At 38.2% G+C, this 21,674-nt stretch overlaps 1 protein-coding gene across 1 annotated transcript in view; it reads left to right on the forward strand.

The window, feature by feature from the left end:
* LOC139708006 (sodium- and chloride-dependent neutral and basic amino acid transporter B(0+)-like) overlaps positions 1–18,469 on the forward strand; it is a 28,976-nt gene extending 10,507 nt beyond the window's left edge. The window contains exons 3-12 of the mRNA XM_071619997.1: positions 64–409; positions 9,388–9,520; positions 12,090–12,224; positions 12,885–12,988; positions 14,306–14,430; positions 15,368–15,480; positions 16,255–16,383; positions 17,232–17,447; positions 17,786–17,950; positions 18,278–18,469. Of these exons, the coding sequence (XP_071476098.1) occupies positions 64–409; positions 9,388–9,520; positions 12,090–12,224; positions 12,885–12,988; positions 14,306–14,430; positions 15,368–15,480; positions 16,255–16,383; positions 17,232–17,447; positions 17,786–17,950; positions 18,278–18,469 (1,658 nt within the window). The remainder of the gene's footprint in view (positions 1–63; positions 410–9,387; positions 9,521–12,089; positions 12,225–12,884; positions 12,989–14,305; positions 14,431–15,367; positions 15,481–16,254; positions 16,384–17,231; positions 17,448–17,785; positions 17,951–18,277) is intronic.
* The last annotated feature ends 3,205 nt before the right edge of the window (positions 18,470–21,674 follow it).

Consider the following 21,674-nt stretch of genomic DNA (forward strand, 5'->3'; position numbering starts at 1 on the left):
CAAAAAGTTGGTCGAGATTTCCCAGCACGAAAACATCCTCTCTGAAACTCATCATCCAAACAGGTCTGTCTTACGGCCAGTTCTTCGCGATGGTAGTCGTCCGTTGCTATTACTGCGTGATCATCACCTACTCCGTCTATTTCTGCTTCGCGTCGTTCACCTTCAACCTGCCCTGGGTGGGATGCCACCATCCCTGGAACACACCGTACTGCAGCGAGCTTTTGGGGGCTTGTCTGGGAGATGGAGGCATCATCACTACCAATGGCAGTTGTGCCAATCTGACTACGCTGAGTGAGGAGGAGCTAGGAGAGTACAACGTGACGGTTTATAATGAGAGTTACGTGGATCTCAGTCAGTACACGGATCCTCTCCACGGTCAGCGCAAACTTCCGAGCGAGGAGTATTGGAGGCGAGTATACTTGTTTTGTAACAAGGGAACATTTCAGGAGATCTGAGGGATAAATTGCTTCGATGTGCAGATCAAACACTTGCATCTTGTGTGAGGAAAGCAGATATCTTGCACAGCAAATTACAAGCTCAAGATACATGCTTATCACGATATTAAACAAGGGATAATTCACTGCCTGTTCCATGTATATATATATATATATATATATATATATTTATATATATGATATATCTTAAATATAATGAAGAAATAAACTGGCAATGCATCTTTGACCAATGCCATGAGCTTGTTATTTTCAGATTTTCGACGTCCTGCGCCTTCTTCAGAAGTCTTGACAATGACGGTATCAAATCAAAGCAAAACAAAAATTTAACAGGTAGAGAGCGCACTCACAGACACACTTAGCTGCTATGAGACATGACTAGGAGTGCGCGCCCTTTACATTGCGATTAAAAGTTGAATAACGTGAGAAAACTAAAGCGCATATCAATTCGAGATGCATTCGGCGTAGTTTTTTAATACTTTTTTTTCTGTTTTCATGTTTTTCCTGCCTTTTTCGGAATAGCCTGATCTAGCTTTTTGCTTAGTCTCTGTGTGTGTGTGTGTGGGGGGGGGGGGGGGGGGGGGGGGGAGGGAGGGGGGTGACCAAATGACTTTAGGTATTGAAGTCAGTTTCAGAGCAACACTTTCAAGTGTTATATGTTTGTGTGTATTTGACTTTGTGTTTCTATAGTACATCAATATTGCCTCTGTCAGTAATGTCTCAATTTCTTGCGATGAACATACTTGAAACCATCCGCCGCGGGAGTTTGACGACCTCCCCTCTAGAATTGTCTGCCGTTACCGCCGCGGAAGTTTGACGGTCTCCTCGCCAAAAGATTGCCTTTGATAAAAAGAAAAAAAAGAGCAACTCCTTTGGAACGGTCTTATTTTGTTTGATCAGACGTCATTCGCACACTTGTAACCTCGCTTTTTTTTAACTATGTGGTGTCAATACAAATGATAAGATTCATAACGTATGCATGTTTTAAGTCTTATATCTATATCTGCGAATTCGAAAGTTACAATCCTTTCTTGGCTGAAATGAATCATGTTTAAAGTTTGAAAAACAAAATAGTAAATGTTCTGTAGCTTTAAACAAAAATCAGAAAAATTGTTTGCCAATTGCAAGAAAATGGGGATTGGATATTTAAGTGTTGCACTGTCTATGTCAAGGAGAAGTACAGACGAGAGTCTCTTCGTAGCATGCTGCTGCGTCTTTCTTCACTGTCTTCTTTGGGGCAAAAAGTGGGTAGGGGTTACTTTTATTTCTTAAACTAAGACAAATCTTTAGTTATCCTGCCACAATAGTAGCAGTACAACGTAGTAGTAGTAGTAGCAGCAGCAGTGTATGTGTATGAGTACTGTATGTGTTAGAGACGAAGTTATTTGTGATAATTTTGACAAACTTTTAACTATTCATGTTTTGGCACTGTGGATTTTTCATATTGATTTTTTTTCCTGTTAGAATCAGTAAAACATGACTTTAGGTATTGGAGTCAGTTTCATAGCAACACTTTCAAGTGTTATATGTTTGTGTGTATTTGACTTTGTGTTTCTATAGTACATCAATATTGCCTCTGTCAGTTGTGTCAATTTCTTGCGATGAACATACTCGAAACCATCCGCCGCGGGAGTTTGACGACCTCCCCTCTGGAATTGTCTGCCGTTACCTCCGCGGAAGTTTGACGGTCTCCCCGCCAAAAGATTGCCTTTGATAAAAAGAAAAAAAAAACAGCTCCTTTGGAACGGTCTTATTTTGTTTGATCAGACGTCATTCGCACGCTTTTAACCTAGCTTTTTTTTTAACTATGTGGTGTCAATACAAATGATAAGATTCATAACGTATGCATGTTTTAAGTCTTATATCTATATCTGCGAATTCGAAAGTTAACAATCCTTTCTTGGCTGAAATGAATCATGTTTAAAGTTTGAAAAACAAAATAGTAAATGTTCTGTAGCTTTAAAAAAAAAAGATCAGAAAAATTGCTTGCTAATTGCAAGAAAATGGGAATGGGATATTTAAGTGTTGCACTGTCTATGTCAAGGAGAAGTACAGACGAGAGTCTCTTCGTAGCATGCTGCGTCTTTCTTCATTGTCTTCTTTAGGGCTGAAAGTGGGTAGGGGTTGCTTTTATTTCTTAAACTAAGACAAATCTTTAGTTATCCTACCACAATACACACAGAGAAATTAGGGTTCTATTAGGGTTCATATTTTCACCCTACGAGCAAATCTAACTAAAAGGCACCTTATAGGGTTCGGGATGGGTGTAGGGGTGCAAATCCGAACCCTAAAGGGAGCCAAGTCTTAAGGGTTCGAATTTGGAACCATTCCATAGTCTTTCCCGAAAGCTGACATGTGGGTGTTAAATGGTGTTTGCTTGAAATGCCACACTATTTTTGGATATTATCGTATATTTTTATTTGAAAATATAACTGCACGTTGTTAAAGAGTAACAGTGTCATCAGTAATACTGTACTAAAAAAATTACTACTTGAATTAAACATTTGTTTTTTCTTCTCGCACCGGGATCAAGAATATCATTTCAATGACGTTATCATAGAGTACACGTATTATGCGTGCACGCGTGGACCGTTCAGCACTTGGTCAATGGCAAAGCTAAAATCGCATGCGCACGCCACGCCGTTGGTCGCGCGGTATACGTACGTACGTGCATACTACTGACGTTCCTCGTTTGAAATGGACAGACGACCGTGAGGTTGGGATGATGAATTAATCTTTTTGATGAGCCAAACGTTGTGAGTAGATAGTTGTACTATAATTCCGTTGAAAATATTTCACAGTAATCGATGATGATATGTGTGAATTATGCTAATCGAATGCTGAGTGGTGAAAACTGATGCGAAAGAGTTGTATCGAGGTACATGTGTACTAACATGTGTCAGAAGTGCGATCATACATATCAGGTACATACAGTAAAGCATAGCGAATAAGTCAATGAAAGTGCACGGTAATACGGAAAGCCTCAACCAAGGTACTAACTACGACCAACAGCCCCATACGCATACCCATAGCGTAATTACGCTATGCGTATGGGGCTGCTGGACGCAGTTACCAAGGTACGTACATAAATAGGTGACCGGATATAGTCGCATCATATTCGTTAATAGGAATTATTACGTTTGAGCCGAGTTGAGGCTCAGTTGGATATTGGTTTCTGTGAAGTTGACACGAAGAACGATGTAGGCATGTATGATGTGCCTAATGAAGAAAAATAGCGTTCCTGGTTCATTTAGGAGAATTTAAGACATGTATGAAGATTGAAGTCAGAAAATTTAGGTTGGCCTTGACTCCTTGTTGTCTATCAATGAAAATAGAATGTGTGTTATAAATTAGCAATGCCATAGTCACAGAGCATAAGCAATGATACACGATATGTGAATTTAGATAATATCTACTGGAGAAGTTGCATGTGCTAGACATGACATAAAATAAGTCACACAAACAAGGTATGTAAACGGTAAATAACTTCAGAAGTAGAACTACTTGATCCCATACTTTAGCAGGTAGATATTCCAGTATTGATTGTATGTTGAACTTTGTTTTATTCAATTACAGGTTGAGCCTTGCTGATCCATGCTGATGCATGTTGTTAGCTTGGTCTCATACTGGGCCAAAGTGACCTGTGATTATTCATCATCGAGTTCACTATGCATCAAGTTCAATAATGGTCTTCAGGATGAGTGATGCAGGTCAACCTCGAGAGACTGGTGAGCCATATAGGATGCCAGAGCTGGAGATGGAAGATGTTCAGGATGTCAATCCTGGTTCCTCGTTGAGTCAGTGTGGAAGCCATGCCAGTCCTTCTGAGAGTGATGGCCAGAAGGGCATACTATTTGTCAGCTGAAGCAGGTGCTATAGAAACGCATCAAAAACTAGAGCTCGAGGAGTTTCGACTTATGCAGCGTAAGATGAGATTAGCTATGAAGACCAAGCTGCAGGTTGCTGAAGCAGAGGATCAGATATACCTTGACTACGAGAACAAGAAGTTGGGAGTCGGCTTTCCTGTGAAAGCAGAGGATGAAACCTTGCTGTACCCAACTGAATGCGCCAACCAACCAGTACACACGAGTACACCGATTTCCCTGACTAGAGAAGTAGCAAAAACGTTATTTTCAAATTTTCTTTGACTTTTAGCAGATATAGTCCAAAAGCCAATAAGATCATCAGCATCATGTAGTATCCCTGAACCAGGTTTGATGAAAGCCCATCAATTTTTCCGTAGATACATCCGCACAGACCGGGAGACAGACAGGCAACCTGAAAACATATGCCTCCGGCACCATTCAGGGCAGAGGCATAATAATGAGACTCCTATGTCATAGGCTATGTCATGTATGTTTAAACCATATAAAATTTGAGACGGGTCACATTGAATCCCCCCCCCCCCCCCCCCCATTAGAATTGCTAAACACCACGGCTCTAGAAACATCTTTCCATTTTAATCCAGAAAGTAATCACCTCCCTGTTTTTAGCCGAGGGTGAGCATGAAGCCACTCCATGAAATGAAGATTAGCATTTTTTTTTTTTTGCAAAATATATGTGAAAATGTCTAATTTCATAGATAACGATAACTATTTATTCTGTCTTCTAAACTGTTGTCAGGTTATTCCCTTTCTTAGAATGCACTGGGCTTGAATATTTACAAGAATACTCTAAAGAAATATATAATAGAAAAATACAAGAGAACGAACTGGCAAATTACAAATTTAAACACAACCTAAAGAGAACTTGACTTCTATTCACTTTTATCTTTTTTCTTTTTTCTTTTTTTTTTTGGGGGGGGGGGGGGGTGGATTATGGATGAAAATATGAATCTGCTAATGGATATGAAATACTCAAATTATGCTTTCCATTATATTTCATACTAGATGGGGTTAGTTTGTATTGTTCATATATTAGATATTTCTTCACCATCGATAGCCTCAGTGCTTCAATAACACATGCACACTTTGAATTGATTGTTTAAGTAGGGAACAAAAAAAAAATAAGTCGCCTGCTGTTTTTTGTAGTAGACAGCCACACAATGTATGTCAATTTTGGGCAATCTCTGGCAATGCAATGTCATAAGTGGAGTAGCTTTGTGACACTTGACAGAAGCATGATTTTCTCACAAACCCTTTATGTATATAAGGATTGAAAAATAGAGTTTGTTCCAAAACCTGAGAAAACTCAACATATCATATCTACTTTTTTTGCATATAAAAGAACACTGGACTTCACTCTTTAAGAAGGCAGAAACTACATGTATTATCATTGCCCTTACATACGTCAGTGACTTGTTGAGGAAATGTGCATGTTTTACCTAAAAGAAAAAAAAAAGTGAAATTCTCTTTAGGTTTTCCTTGAATTGTTCTACGCATGTGACATCATAAACTCTTCTCACTCTGCTGCGACTGCACAAATGATTTAAAGATTATTAACTTTTGAACTGAATGTCCGCTTTTCACTTTTTTTACTGATGTGTTCTAATAGTATAAGCCAGTTCGGGGTACCAGTTTGAGCATGTGCGGAAAAAGGTTATTTGTACCGAGAGACAGGTTGGTTTTTTAATTTCACTGAGATAAGCATCTGTAATGCTAGGATTATTCATGGAATCCTTATAAATGGTGCCTGCCAGTACATCCACTTGACAGCAAGCCTGGTATTTGGCAATGTTAACACACAAAAAAAGTTTGTTAACACATTCAAAACAGCACTTAATAAAATAGATGATTCCCTAAGTGTTGATTGACGAACCATACTGGTCACTTCATCTACACTGGTTAGGTTCATTCTTTGTTTGAATATGAGTTCCATAAATGGCTATGGTGGGCAAGCTGCTGCATTATGTCACTTTGAATTGAGTGAAGTGCCTAACCAACTGAGAAAAATGAAAGGTCAGTTGTACCTATGTGCACATGAGCTATCTCCGGACTGGCTTATTGCTGCGCATTCACTCAATCCACATGTAGGTCTATATGAAGGTGGACTTGCCCTCTAACTCTGATTATAATTTTAAGCTTTCTTTAAGTAGGTTGTATAAAGTGCTGATATATTTGTGTAAGGTTTGGTGAAAATTAAGTGTTAAAATGATTGGAAGAGTTGTGAGACTGTAACATCAACACTTGAGATATTTCTCATGCATGATCATAAATCTCTGTAAAATATTGATGGTAATACATGTAGTAATGATAATGATAATAATAATAATAATAATAGTAGTAATGATAATGATGATGATAGTAATAATAATATATTTTGCTTCTGATCATTATGCTTGTGATGGTGCCAATACCAATACCTGCTTTATGAATGTGAAAAATCGACTGCTCTTTACAATATTTTGAATGTTGGGGCTAAACTGCATACATTGTGTAATTATATTTATGGTCTACTGAGTACAATGTGCTTCTTGTTTCCATCGCTTGAAGAAACAACAACAGTGCATCAAAAAATTGTTTTTAAACTTGTCTCACAAGACATATTCCTTCCTCTTTATGTCCAGTTTGTCATACCACTGATTGGTTAACTTTATTTTCCCTTTCTGAGGTTACATTTTCTGTGGAATTGTTAACGTTAATTTGATGCAATGAAAAGTGTTTTCAGATGTGCTATTCTGCCCAAGATTTATAACTGGGACATATCTTTAGCTGTGTGCATAAAAAAGTAACCAAATTTAGATGTGCATTCTTCATTTTTTATTCTTTTTTTTTTCACCTTTCTTATCATTGGTGTAATTGTATATGAAAAACAAAATGTGAAGTATACTAATTGTATAATGGCGCACATTCGCTAGCTCTCAAGTTTGGAATTGGATGGAATATGTCAGTACAAGTAGTGAGTTTCAAATATATATGACAGAACTTTGCCATACCCTTCATTGTTTTGGCAATAACTTGTGTACGAGAAATCAGAGTTGACATATCGCTGTTAATGTCTAAGAGCGTAATAAAGGTGCTTTTGATTACACATAAAGGTGCTTAAGATGTACCGGTAAATTCAAGGTACATATCTATGATCCATTCTAGAAGTAGAAGGACAATGTGAAAGATATTTGTCACATAGTTTACTATTACTCTGCACAAGCTTCAGGGATTTTTTAAATAAAAAGAATTAGTGCTTTTTGTCAATGTGGTAACTTCCTTTAAAAGAAGAAAAAGTAATCATTTGATGGAAAGAACAAATATTTTTTTGTTTTATAATGTACTGACCAAATTTCATACATTTTTGATTTACATTGCCCTTTTTATGACAAAATATGCATATCGTATTAGAATTTGTAGAAATACAATGTATATTTGATGTTCACTTTAAAGTAAACCATGAAAAAGAAAATCGCTGTTAACTTGTCCCTCTTCCATTAGACATATATTAAAATGTTAATAATTTATATGTAAGTATGCACTGTATTCATCATGTTTATGTTCTATTTGTTGTTGAATTGAAGTCTCTGACTTCATTTTTCGAAAGATTGTGGATTTAATTGACTGAGAAACTGTGTGTAAATCTATGCATGCTATTTTGCGTCATGTCTGGAGTATTGCCTTAGGTAATTGTTTGTGAAGTCAGTGAAGGCATCCAGTAGACATTAGGTAATTGTTTGTGAAGTCAGTGAAGGCATCCAGTATATAATTATTTTGGTTTAAAAAAAAGGTTATAATTTTCACCATATGGGGTGCAGAAAGGTAACCCTATATAGAGACGTGTGCAAATTGTATTGCATCCTATATTGCGGTGACTTTATCACCCCATAGGGTGCAAAATTACAACAATAACAATATGAACCATAATGGGTGCAGGTATGAGGTGCAGAAAGGGAACCCTGTATAGAGGTCCATATTTGCACCTTATAGGGTGTTGAATATAGGGTGCTAAATAAGAACCCCCCAAAATAGAACCCTAAATGGAGCCGCTGGTGTTACAACGATATGAACCAGAAAGGGAGCAAATTTGCACCTGAATTTTTGTTCACCATATGGGGTGCAGAAAGGGAACCCAATGTAGGGGTGCAAATATGCACCAGATATGGTGTTGAATATAGGGTGCTAAATAAGCACCCCCAAAAATAGAACCCTAAATGGAGCCGCTGGTGTTACAACGATATGAACCCTATTGGGTGCAGAAAGGGAACCCAATGGAGGGGTGCAAATATGCACCATATATGGTGTTAAATATAGGGTGCTAAATAAGCACCCCCAAAAATAGAACCCTAAATGGAGCCGCTGGTGTTACAACGATATGCACCCTGTAGGGTGCAAATTAGAACCGTAATTTCTCTGTGTGTAGTAGCAGTACAACGTAGTAGTAGTAGTAGCAGCAACAGTGTATGTGTATGAGTACTGTATGTGTTAAAGACGAAGTGATTTATGATAATTTTGACAAACTTTTGACTATTCATGTTTTGGCACTGTGGATTTTTCATATTGATTTTTTTTTTCCTGTTAGAATCAATAAAACATATTACACAAGAAAAAATTAAAGGACTGGTACAATATTGGTGGAGGTGAGGATTCAGCTTTTAACTTTTTGTAATGTATTCTGGAAACCATTTTACGAAATGTTGAAAAGCATACAATTCTAAGAGGAATGTAAAGTTTATTTTGTTGAAAATTGGTTATGAAATTGCTGAGATATCCAAAAACAAAGTAAAAGAAAACAATCCTAATAAAAGGATCGCTTTGGTTTCGATATCTCCGCCATTTCAAAACACATTTTCATCAAATAAGCTTTGAATTCCTGTTAGAATCATATATGTTCTTTCATATACTAGTAGTTCTAATTATCTAAAAAAAAAATCATCATCAGACACGTTAGAAACCTGAAGTTCCATCTTAACTGAATGTGTACCATCCCTTTAATGATATGACTGCATAATCTCTACCTTACCGTGCATTTACATAAATTATGTCGTATCTCCCTCCCTCCATAAATAAAGGAATGAACTTCTTCAGGAATCGCCAGGTATCGAGGAGACAGGGGGCGTGGTTTGGCAGATCGCTCTATGTAACCTCTTCGTATGGATTGTCATCTTCTTCATCGTGGCTCGAGGCATTAAGATCTCTGGCAAAGTAAACATTTTCAAGCTAAAGAGAAAATTGCACTGCAGTTTATAGTTGACTGAAAAGTGACAGAAAAAAAGCGTGAACATTCTCTTAAATACATAAAGGTTTCTTTCAAAGACCTAACTGGAATAACAGAATTCCATCACAGCACAGTTAAAATTTCAGGAAAAATCATATTAGCAATAATGACCCAGGCAATTTTGCAAAATGATTTCTATCTTTGAATTAGAATCAAATTGCTTCGCAGATATTGAAAAGTATCCACTGGTTTATTTTTTCTCTTCAGTCGAATTAATTCACAAAGAGGAATAATGCGTCATTCAAATGATAATGTATTACAGCTTTTTGTTTATTTTACAAAATTTGATGGTTTTTTTTTGCAAAATTTGACAGAATCTTGCAAAGTTTGGAAGTAGACTTTTATTCATAGGCGCGGCGTAATCAATCATTCATTAATATATCATTGAACAGTGAAACTGAGTGCAGTCCTTTTGTTTATCTTACGACTGTTACAGCGATGAAATTAGTATATGCCTGGAACCAATAATTTTATCGGGTATTTAATTGAATTCTTTATTTGAATGAGTGCACCCCCGTTCTAACGAACACGGTTATAACGACATTCTGGTTACAACGAAGTAAAAATTCAGGTAGCAGCATTATCCATTCGGTGTATTTTTATTGTTTATTTGTTCGGTTGTAACGAAATTTCGATATAACGAAAGAAAACTGCTGGTACCGAGGACTTCGTTATAAAGGGAGTCCACTGTATTTGAAAGGGAAGCATCATATCTATTTTCTTAGGTAAAAGCGTGTAAATTAAATCTGTTCGACTGGACTTACTTGTGAAAATCACGGAGAAAACAGTTTCGTGACTCGTCCGAGTTACTTCTTCAGCTCTGTCTGGCTGGCGAGCATTCACCCGTGGAGGGTGAATGGGCGATTTTACTGCCTTTATTGTCTGTACGTCGAGGAATTTTTCGGATCACCGACTTGTATGTTGGTGAAAGGTTGTGTCGGAGTCCCCCTCCCCTGTTGAGTGAAGGATTTTCCGCATTCACATACACAGCTTCACGGACTCCTCTTTCAAACCATCTGGTTTCCTTGTCAATGATGTCGACCTCTTTGTCTTCAAAATGGTGCCCCGTGTTCTTCAGGTGGGTGAACACGGCCGACTCGTTCCCAGCTGAGCTGGATCTACGATGTTGGTAGAGACGTTTGTGGAGAGGTTGTTTGGTTTCGCCGATGTAGTTTTCTTTGCAGTCTTTTCCCTGACACTTTATCCTGTAAATTACATTGTTCCGTTTGTGTTCTGGGATTTTGTCTTTAGGATGAACTAGTCTCTGTCGAAGAGTGTTAGTAGGCTTGAAATATACAGGAATCCGGTAGGAGCAGAAAATCCATTGGATTTTCTCCGACAGTCCTTGGCAGTATGGGACTGAAACCCCTCTGCCTCGTTGCTGGGTTGTGCTACTGGAAGCCCTGTCTCTGACGTCCCGTTTGCGAGGGTGAAGGGCTTTCTCAATGCTCCAGTGTTTGTAACCGCAGTTTTTCAGGACGGTTCGTAGGTGTTGATGTTCCTTTTCCTTTGTCTCTTCAGAGGAAGGGAGGTAGGATGCTCTGTGAAACAGAGTTCTTACAACTCCAAGTTTGTGAATAAGTGGGTGGTGGGAGTCGAACAACAAGTACTGGTCTGTGTGTGTGGGTTTGCGATAAACTGAAGAACACAAGGTGCCGTCCTTGTTGACCGTGATCAAGCAATCCAAGAAAGGGAGACTGTTGTCCCTGATGTTCTCCAGGCCTTTCAGTAGCACAACCCAGCAACGAGGCAGAGGGGTTTCAGTCCCATACTACCAAGGACTGTCGGAGAAAATCCAACGGATTTTCAGCTTCTACCGAATTCCTGTATATTTCAAGCAGACCAACACTCTTCGACAGAGACTAGTTCATCCTAAAGACAAAATCCCAAAACACAAACGGAACAATGTAATTTACAGGATAAAGTGTCAGGGAAAAGACTGCAAAGAAAACTACATCGGTGAAACCAAACAACCTCTCCACAAACGTCTCTACCAACATCGTAGATCCAGCTCCGCTGGGAACGAGTCGGCCGTGTTCACCCACCTGAAGAACACGGGGCACCATTTTGAAGACAAAGAGGTCGACATCATTGACAAGGAAACCAGATGGTTTGAAAGAGGAGTCCGTGAAGCTGTGTATGTGAATGCGGAAAATCCTTCACTCAACAGGGGAGGGGGACTCCGACACAACCTTTCACCAACATACAAGTCGGTGATCCGAAAAATTCCTCGACGTACAGACAATAAAGGCAGTAACATCGCCCATTCACCCTCCACGGGTGAATGCTCGCCAGCCAGACAGAGCTGAAGAAGTGACTCGGACGAGTCACGAAACTGTTTTCTCCGTGATTTTCACAAGTAAGTCCAGTCGAATAGATTTAATTTACACGCTTTTAGCATACTACCTGGATGAATCAAAATCTACATCGATATATTTTCTTAGGTATTCACTGTTTATCTGCTCACTATGTGTGTGTTTTCTCAATGCCTTCAAGGTCGCTTACTTCACTGCACTCTTCCCATACATCATGCTCACGGCCTTGCTTATTCGCGCCCTTACTCTCGACGGAAGCGGAGATGGTGTCCGTTTCTTTGTTAGCCCTCGGTGGCAGGAGATTCTAAAGCCAAAGGTTCGTCCCCGTTCCACAGACTATGATTATGTAACAAAGAACTCTACAGCTAGAAAACTTCGTAAAAGTTGCCGTACATTGATTTCTTGTTTTCATATGCCATATTCTTTGCCTCCAGATTATAATCACGACTATTAAACGTTCAAACTTTAAACTTAAGAGGCCAATTTAAAAAAAAAAAGATAGTAACATGTTTGTTTGTTTGTTGTTGTTTTTGAAGGAAGCATGCGGAGTTTTTATTTAAAAAAAGTTACACCCCAACAGACCTTTAAAGTCTAACCGAGGATACCAAACTGTCGATTTTTATCAATTATCATTTTCATTACTCAGAGTAAAATGAAGTGTTTTTTACATCGTTCTTGGCTTCATGTTTGTTATATTATCAGAATAAAGGTAAAAACCTCGATAAATAGATTTAAACTTCTTATAATTTTCTCATTGTCAGCAGTTTCATATCTCATGTGTCTCATCAAAAGGAAAATGTCTTCTTTTAATATTTTTCTTTGAGGCAATATCGATCATGTTTGCGTTTGCCTGAACTGTGGGTCAATGCAAGCAGGAATTTACTTGACTGCGTAATTACACGTACTGAAATCTCTTCCGTTGGTTTATCTTATGACACTTAAATCCCCTTTCATCTGTCTGAAACCTTGCACACAGCCGTGGAAAGACGCCGCCCTGCAGGTTTTCTTCTCATCCGGAGCAGGCATGGGGAGTATGACCACCCTGGGATCCTTCAACACTTTTCATAACAACTTCATCAAGTAAGTTTCTCCACTCTTTTTTTTTTCAATGCGATCGACTGTACGTTAGCAGTACGTTAGAGTGGTCTTGTGTACCCTGGAAACATTCGTCAATATCCGTTCCTTTTTTGTTTCTGTTTTTTGGTATTGCAGCAATTCATTTTGCCTCGTGTATGCCTTCGTAGAGCATAGAATATCAAGAAAATCAAAACCCCCAAATAAATGTTGATTACATGAAAGGAGCGATATTAATACAACACATTAGTGAAAATGTGAGGAAATATATATATTCTGTCATATTTAAACAGGGTAGTCCCCTCAGTTTCACAACTGCTTTCCAGGGGAGCCCTGTGTACATATACATGATAAAAACATTGGATTACAATAGACCACATTAAAAAAAACATACAAGTATAACACATATACACAAAACAATACAAGCTTTAAAAGATACTTTAGACCATGGAGACTGACTTAAAATGTATTCTGAATTCGGCATAAACAAAATGTATTATTTAAAAAAAAAACCTGTGTAATAGAAATTACTGTAATGACACATCAAAAATATAAAACTGAGTTTAAAATACCATAATAGGGGTTAATGGAACCAAAGAAGAAAAATCATTTTTAAAAAAACCCAATACAAACAGTTGAAAAAAAAATACAAAATTGTTAAAACATTCAATAAATAACCATTATACCATAATCAATATTTATTTAAAACGTGTAACTCAATTGACGGCATAATTTTCTAAATCTTTCAAAAGAGGGGCAAGTTTGTAAGAATACTGGTAAGGTGTTGAATATTGCACTTCCCTGGTAAGAAAAAGACGTTCGCATGTATATAGATAATCGATTCAAAAGTTATGCAGTCTTAAATTTTCGGTGCCGACATCGCTGGATGAAAGACTACTGCAATTCATGATGTCAGTATGGACAACAATACAAAGAAACAATACATTGAGAAATTTCCACAAAATAATCTTCACTTTCTGGCATAATGAAATAGCAATTGCATATATATGCCTCTTTCAGAAAGCATGAGGAATGATAATATACTAAACATTTGTTAGTACAAGTTAATGGAATGAGTGCCTTTCATGAAATATGAAATTGTGAAAAATTCGAATTATGCATTTAAATAATTAAAATTCAGATTTAGCCAGAATTACGTGTTTTCCACCGTGAGTAATCGCTACTTCACAGATGGTAGCACCTACAGCGAACAGCTTGACATTGAACACAATCTCAAGTTGTTCAGTTAAGAAGTTATAGTATTTTACTATAGATCTGCGTAATTTCTTTGTTTTTCCTGCTTCTTTTCATTTCTTATTAAAGTGATGCTCTTCTCGTAGTGCTTGGGAACAGCCTGACTAGTATGTACTGCGGCCTGACAGTGTTCAGCATCCTCGGATTTTTGGCCAAACAGACAGGGGTTCCTGTGAACGAGGTTGTGAAAGCAGGTAAGATATACAACACATTATGCTCTTTAAGGGAGATTTTACTTCCCATGAACAATGATGTTAATGCAGAAAAGATCAGTCAGTGTACTCTGTAAGAATAATAGCAAACAGATAGATAACGAGGCTGCGTGAACAGGAAAGATCCACCAGCATCAGCACGCCGTGTTTGTGTTTCTATAAGACATAATAGAATAACCAAGAGTTACAACACTTCATTCTGAAACATGAGCGCATTTGAGTGTGTTTTCTGAAACAATGCAACGTTATTTAATGTCTCCGATAGAGTTAATGGCCGTTTGCAATGGCCAATGGGGTGCTTCCGAGGAAGTATGGTTGTTAATCCTTACACGAATAGTTTGTCCTTATATTTTTCTTTTTAAGCCTCCACAGATGTGCGATTAGCAGTTCACAACTTCTCCTCTTTTTTTTTCTTATCAGAGAGTCATGCGTCGTGCAGCTTTTGGAACGTATACGGCGAAACCCCTATTTTGTACCTGTGTAAATTGTGAATGACATCATTTTAAATCTTTTCTAGTATTCTTCGTTTGTTGATTTATTTTTATTCGGAATCCAAAAGTTCTAATAGCCATTTTGTATTCTATTAAAGGAAAAATCCACTCCAGAATTTTATAAACTCCTTAAAAACAGGAGAAACAATTCCCGACAGTACAGTACAAAAAATTTCAAAATTGGATACGAAATAAGGAGTTTTATGTAATTTTGCAATTTCACAGTTTTTTGAAAATCATTTCTTGACCGGTCGTCACTGGTCGTTATGAATATTCAAATCAGCAGTTAAGGTGATAATGTCATTCCATCACAATTCTTAATGTATTCTTTATCATGCGACTCTTCTTGGTTGATTGTTCATTGAACAAGGCACTGTGGCAATTTGTCGGCTTACATAATGATAAGTCCTACAAATTTGACCTTATAGGGTTTGGTCTGGTGTTCATCGTATGTCCAGCTGCTCTGGCCAAATTTCCGGCTGCTCCCGTATGGTCAGTGATGTTCTTCTTCATGCTCTTCCTTGTGGCTCTTGACAGCCAGGTAGGACGATTCATCATTAATAAATGTGTGTGTGTGTGTGTGTGTGTGTGTGTGTGTGTGTGTGCACTTACCCATGGTGTAAAACAAGGACACATATACGAACTTTACATTCAAACCTAGGACACACACAGAACGGAGGACGTCCTCTGTACGCAGACCATTCCAAACGGTCTGTTTTTGCATGCTTTTGCATGTAGGGGTACATGTTTGTAGGTTCTCGATTAAATAGCGTTATTGTAATAAGTCCTCGGTTGGATGATAACATACGAATGAGTCCTCGGTTGACAAAAGTCCTACTGACACACAGGTCCTCGGTTATGTAGTAAAATTCTTATGGGTAAAACAGGTCCTCGGTTTCCACCATAGACGCGTTTGTGTGTGTATGTGTGCGTGTGTGTGTGCGTGTGTGTGTGTTAGAACTTTGAAATTGTTACTTCATGCCGGATAGTCCAGTGTGAATGTTGGTTTTATGAAGGCTGTAGATGTATGATTTGACAATGTCGACAAAATCCTCTTCACCGCCACAGAATTTGTCATGTGGTCATAACTGAAGGACCAACATTTTTTTTTGGTAGTATCCTTAACGTTATACAGTCCCACAAAACCTACCTGAACGCTACAGTTCAACAAAACCAACCAATTAATCGACGTGATTAGTCTCCTTCAAGCGCAGTTAAGATCATAATCATCAGATCATAGCACTTATTGATATCTACGCATGGACTTCAAGTGTACCTGTGTAATAACTATGTGTTTATTTTTATCTTTCTTCAGTTTGTTGGGACCGAGGTACTTATTACGGTCATTTTGGATGCTGTTCCAGGCCTGAGGAAATGGCGCGTAGCTGTGGTAGCGATGTTCTGTTCCTTTGCCTACATGGCCAGCTTCGCCTACATGACCAATGTAAGATAAGTTTTGTGTTTCTGATGAAGCGTTCTTCATTGTTTGATCTCTCTTCATAATTTCATGATTTTAAAGGGATGGTAGAGGATTGGGCTTCAGCTTTCCAACTTTTTTGTGAGATACTGAGAAACCCCTTTTATCTAAATTTGAAATACGACAGAAGATACAATTCCACTAAGGAACTCAAAGATTATCAGATGAAAATTGGTTTTGAAATAACTGAGATGTCGAAAAACAAAGAGGTTCTAATAAAAGCTGCCACCCACCATTTATTAGGACTACTTTGTTTTAATTTGTTTGTGGATATCTTAACCATATGAGAGCCGATTTTCATCAAACTAAAAACTCAGATTGCATCTTAGAATTGTATACCCTTTAATATTTCTGACTATGTCAGACTATCCAGGTCTTTGGTCACGTCTATGTAGCTATAAGGATTTCAATGTGTATTATTGGTGACATTGGCCGAACGGCGTTTGTGGATTGCTTTGTTTGTTTCTTTGCTTGTTGGGTTTTTTTTTTGTGCGTCTTTTAGCGATATTACTCCTAAAACTACGAAGAGATTTTGATAAAATTCTCAGTTGTGGTTAGGCTCATTACATGAGAACTGAGAACACAGTTTTGTCGCATAAGTGACATTATGGTCTCCGAGTGCTTTTAATTTTGTTCATTTTCTTCCTTTTTTGGGGTGGGGGGTCAATAGTAAAATTGCACCTACTGAATCATTCTGGAACTATACGGGCACCAAATCATAATGACTGCTTGTGTACACATGATGCAGATTTTGTAGTACGATCATCGCGAACTATCTTTGAACTAAAATTCTAGATACTTCACTCCCTCTACAGGCCGGCTCGTACTGGATGTCGCTTGTCGATAGTTACGCCGTTGGCTGGGCCAGCATCATTTGCGGCTTTGTTCTCCCGCTGAGCTTCGGCTGGGTGTACGGATTCGATCGGCTAAAGAACGACATCCGTAGCATGATCGGGAACAAGATTGTGGACCATTGGGCTTTCAACTTTTGGAAGGGCACATGGCTTGTTGTTACGCCCATGATCTTAACGGTGAGCGGGTCCAAAGTTTTAAATGTGACGAGAAAATCATTTTGATAATCCTGCAAACTAAGAAAAACACCGAAATGGCTGTATTATTGTAGTGATACTGAGAATAGTGATGATTTAAGTAATAAATGATAATACTGATAACATCATGACTATATTAAAATGATGTTTATATTGATAACCATGATTATCATTATTATATTCATTACTATCATCACCAATCATGAATATCATCATTCTCATTTTTTTTGCATCTTATAGTCTGTCAATGATGGTGTGACTGTGTACTTGCGCGCAAAATTAAATTAATTTTCGTCTGTGTGTCCTCGATAAAACCCAAGGTAATCCTGCTATACAACATGACCAACTGGAAGAGCCCTGAATACAACGGACCCTTTCCCTCTTGGTGTCACGTGATCGGCTGGCTCTTCATCGCCAGCACGACCATCTGCATTCCAGGCGTTTGGATTTACGACTTGGTGCGCTTTGAGGGATCGCTTGCAGAGGTGTGTAGATATATCTAGTGAGCACAGTGTCTTCTGGGTTCGTTAAAGAATGAAAAGCATACAAAGAAATTATATTCGACATGAAACCAAAGCCAAAAGCTCTTGTTTACGCGTTACTCAAAACGTTTATCGTTCATCAGTGTATTATGATGTAACCCTTCTTTAGAGACGTTAATACTTCAAATATGCTTGTTGTATTATGAATTATGGTCATGACTAGAGAGTTTGCTGTAAACAACTGAACATAATCTTGTTTAAACAAGCTTTGCTTGTTTTTTTTTTTCTGAAAGAACTGCATTTGATCTGTAATTATTTTCATGTCATCAGCGGATTCGTATTGCAATCAGACCCATGGAGTTCTGGGGCCCAGCGCTTCCCGAGGACAGAGCGGAGGCGCAGCGGGTTCACTACCAGTACGGCACCACCGCACCTATACTCATGCAAGTTGATGATTTGCCCATGTCAAAGGAGCACGCTGCCAACGTTGAGCTCTCACCAATGATGACGAAATGTGCTTAACGACATGTAATGGTATAAGTATTCCTTGCTACCGCAACAAAAGCCGTGCCAAATGAGATGCATATAATCATTACTCGGCACAAAATTCAGATCTTTAAACACAGACAAACGGACGAAGATAAAAATCTGTTTGGACTGTTTTGAAGATACAGAGTATGGGTCAGTGGGTAGTTAATATAGTTGAGACCACATTGATGTGTATTATTTGTTTTATGAAATGAAGCAGGTCCTTATCGCTTGATCAGTCCAATTTAACACTTTTACACCATTATCTTTAGTCAAAAGAATTTCGTAGGCGTGAAACTCCGCTCCAGCCATTTCATGAGCACAAAAACAACAAACACACATACACACACACACACACACACACACACATGAAATCGCCCAGTCATCATCGCCACATAATAAGTGCCAATGACCGACCATTACTATTTACTTATGGCAGTTCATGAGCAAAATTAGCCAAAGAAGTTATATGCCAGTTGTAGGCCTATATTACGTGTACGCTCTCAATTAATCAGCTGATTAGGATCTGCTTCATAATTCTGTAATGTATTATGAGTATTGTGTGCCTTTCCATGCCTTCATATTTCTTCCATTTTACCAATAAATGACCAGTAGTTATCATTAGGGTGCTTTAAAAGTTTGTAAATAGGTTTTACCATCGTTACCTCACAGTCTTCTATGCACAAGTGTTCTTTATTGAACCATAAAGTGCTAATAAGTTTCGAAGTCTTTTTTTTTTTTTTTTTGGGGGGGGGGGGGGGTAATTTGCTGTTTACCCGCTGAGTGTCATGGGAAAAGTGTCGCTTATTCTAACGTAAGTGAAAAAAACACATTTTGCTGATAGTGTGATATAAAAATGGAATTAACTTCTCAGCTCGTATTGAACGGAGGTTAGATGAACATGATGAAATAGCTCTACTTGATAGATTTTCATTGAAATAAGGCTATTAATCGGAAAAACAGTAGGTGAAAAATTATATGTTGTGCATTTATAATGTTTATGACTCAGTATAGAAGTAACATTAGATAGGAGGCTTTATATTACAGACTTTTGTTTGAAGACTGAAACAATAAGCCAGTTCGGAGTTATTGCAGCTTATGGGCACATTCGTCCGAATGACCTTTCTTTTTTTCTCAGTTGGTTAGGGACACTTCACTCGTTTTCATGATACATATTACTTATCAATTTATGGGATTCACATGGGTGGATGAATGAATTCTGTAAGGGGGAGGCGCAAACAATATTTCTGGTGCTACTTCCGGGTTTCCTCTCATTTTTTTCTTTTTATTTCGTTTGTTATAACAAGAAATAAAGAGGGGCACGCGCCGGGGCCCCCCCCCCCCCCGGATCCACCACTAGATTCATCAATCCTTGTTTTATTGTCAGGTGTATGTGCTGGCAAGCATCCTTTATAAGGATTACATGAATTATCATCACAGCTGCTTATCCCAGTGAATTTAAAAACCAACATGCTTGTTGGTACGAATGACCCTTTTTCTGCTCATGCGCAAAGTGGAACTCAGATCTGGCTTGGAATTATCGAAGGACAAAACAAAAAACAAAAAACAAACAAACAAACGAATGACCGTTTTCTGCTCATGCGCAAAATGGAACCCCGAACTGGCTTATTATCGAAGGACATGATAGATTTTAATTAAAGAAGAAATTTATAGGAAATGATATCATAAATTGACTGTTTTCCATTATCTAATGTTATTTTGATTAATTTCTGACATAAATCATGCAATAAAGTTGTCTCTGCTTTGAATATAAGAATCTTTATTTTTACCAAATTTGAGCACTGGAAAAAGTTCGATGCGGCGACGAAAAGTGCCAAATCTGTGACGTCACCACGTGTGTATGCAACCCAGTGGGATTTACGTATCTATAGGCAAACTGTGTGCACTTTTCAGGAAATTGGTGTGTAATTTGTTGTCAATCTAAAATAAATCGTCCGCCAAAACTATATATTCACGTCGTGAAATTGTTTGTTTGTTTAAGTTCATTGGAATCATTTATACCCATAAATATACGGAAAAACAAAGTTTTAAAAGCACAAAACCTATCGTCAGCTCAAGATTCACGATTGCCGTGATCAGCTGTTCCTTCGTACAGTCACAATTTCCTGTTATTATTGACACAATAAATCGATCATTGTGGGGGAATTGCGTATAGCTGAGGTAATCTTACATACTCATGAAGGATGATAACTAAGTCAAAGAGCTGTAATTGATTGGAAATCATTTTTACACCCATACATTTACGGAAATACGACGTTTGAAAAGCACAAAACCTACCGTAATCAGCTCAAGATTCGCGATTGCCGTGATCAGGTGTACGCACAAACAGTAGAATCGGCAGTGAAGAGGTATTCCTTGATGCCGTGATTTCAGCTTGATTCTTCTTCGAAATGGCATGATGAAGGTTTGTTAGATAAATGTGACCTTCTTTTTCTCTTGTGTGTTGGTTTAAATTCTAATTTCTACCTCAACTTGCTAAATAAACAGTCTAACAAAGCGGGAAAGTGCAACATTTCCGCGCTGAGCAGCAGTCACGATACACGTGTTGCATATGCAAGCATGCACCGCTGCTGCAGCGATCCCCATAGTAATGTACACGTAGGTTATTCAAATTCACGAAATTCTTCCGTCGATATGTTTTCATTAGGCGTTTTCACATCAGCCCGATAAAAATCCAAGCTCGAGATATTTTTTAATTTCCCAAGTCAGAAAATAGCGCGCTATTTAGAAACATCGGGCTGATGTGAAAACGCCTATTGCAACTGATTAGGCGTTTTCACATCAGCCCGATGTTTCGAAATAGCGCGCTATTTTGCTGACTATTTTCTGCGAAAAATATCTCGAGCTTGGATTTTTATCGGGCTGATGTGAAAACGCCTAGTGAGAAATTGCCCTACGTCGACGTTAATAAGCACTGAATAGATCAGTGTTTTAGTAGTAGCCATAATAAAAAATCATGGGCCTACGTACTCGAGCAGGATTCGAACCTACGACCTCCTGATCACCGGATAGGCGTCATCTCCACTAGACCACCGAGCTTTCGCCCGACAGCAAGTGTCGGTTCTAATCCTTATAGCAGGCAGCGGGTACTGCGTAATTATTCAAATTCATGAAATTCTTCCGTCGAGATGTTTTCTGCAACTGATTGACACGTAGGGCAATTTGTCAATCAGTTGCA

The sequence above is a fragment of the Diadema antillarum genome, unplaced genomic scaffold (assembly GCF_040938485.1).
Source record: "Diadema antillarum isolate AM-2024a unplaced genomic scaffold, OU_Dant_1.0 seq00001293_RagTag, whole genome shotgun sequence".
Lineage (NCBI taxonomy): Eukaryota > Metazoa > Echinodermata > Echinoidea > Diadematoida > Diadematidae > Diadema > Diadema antillarum.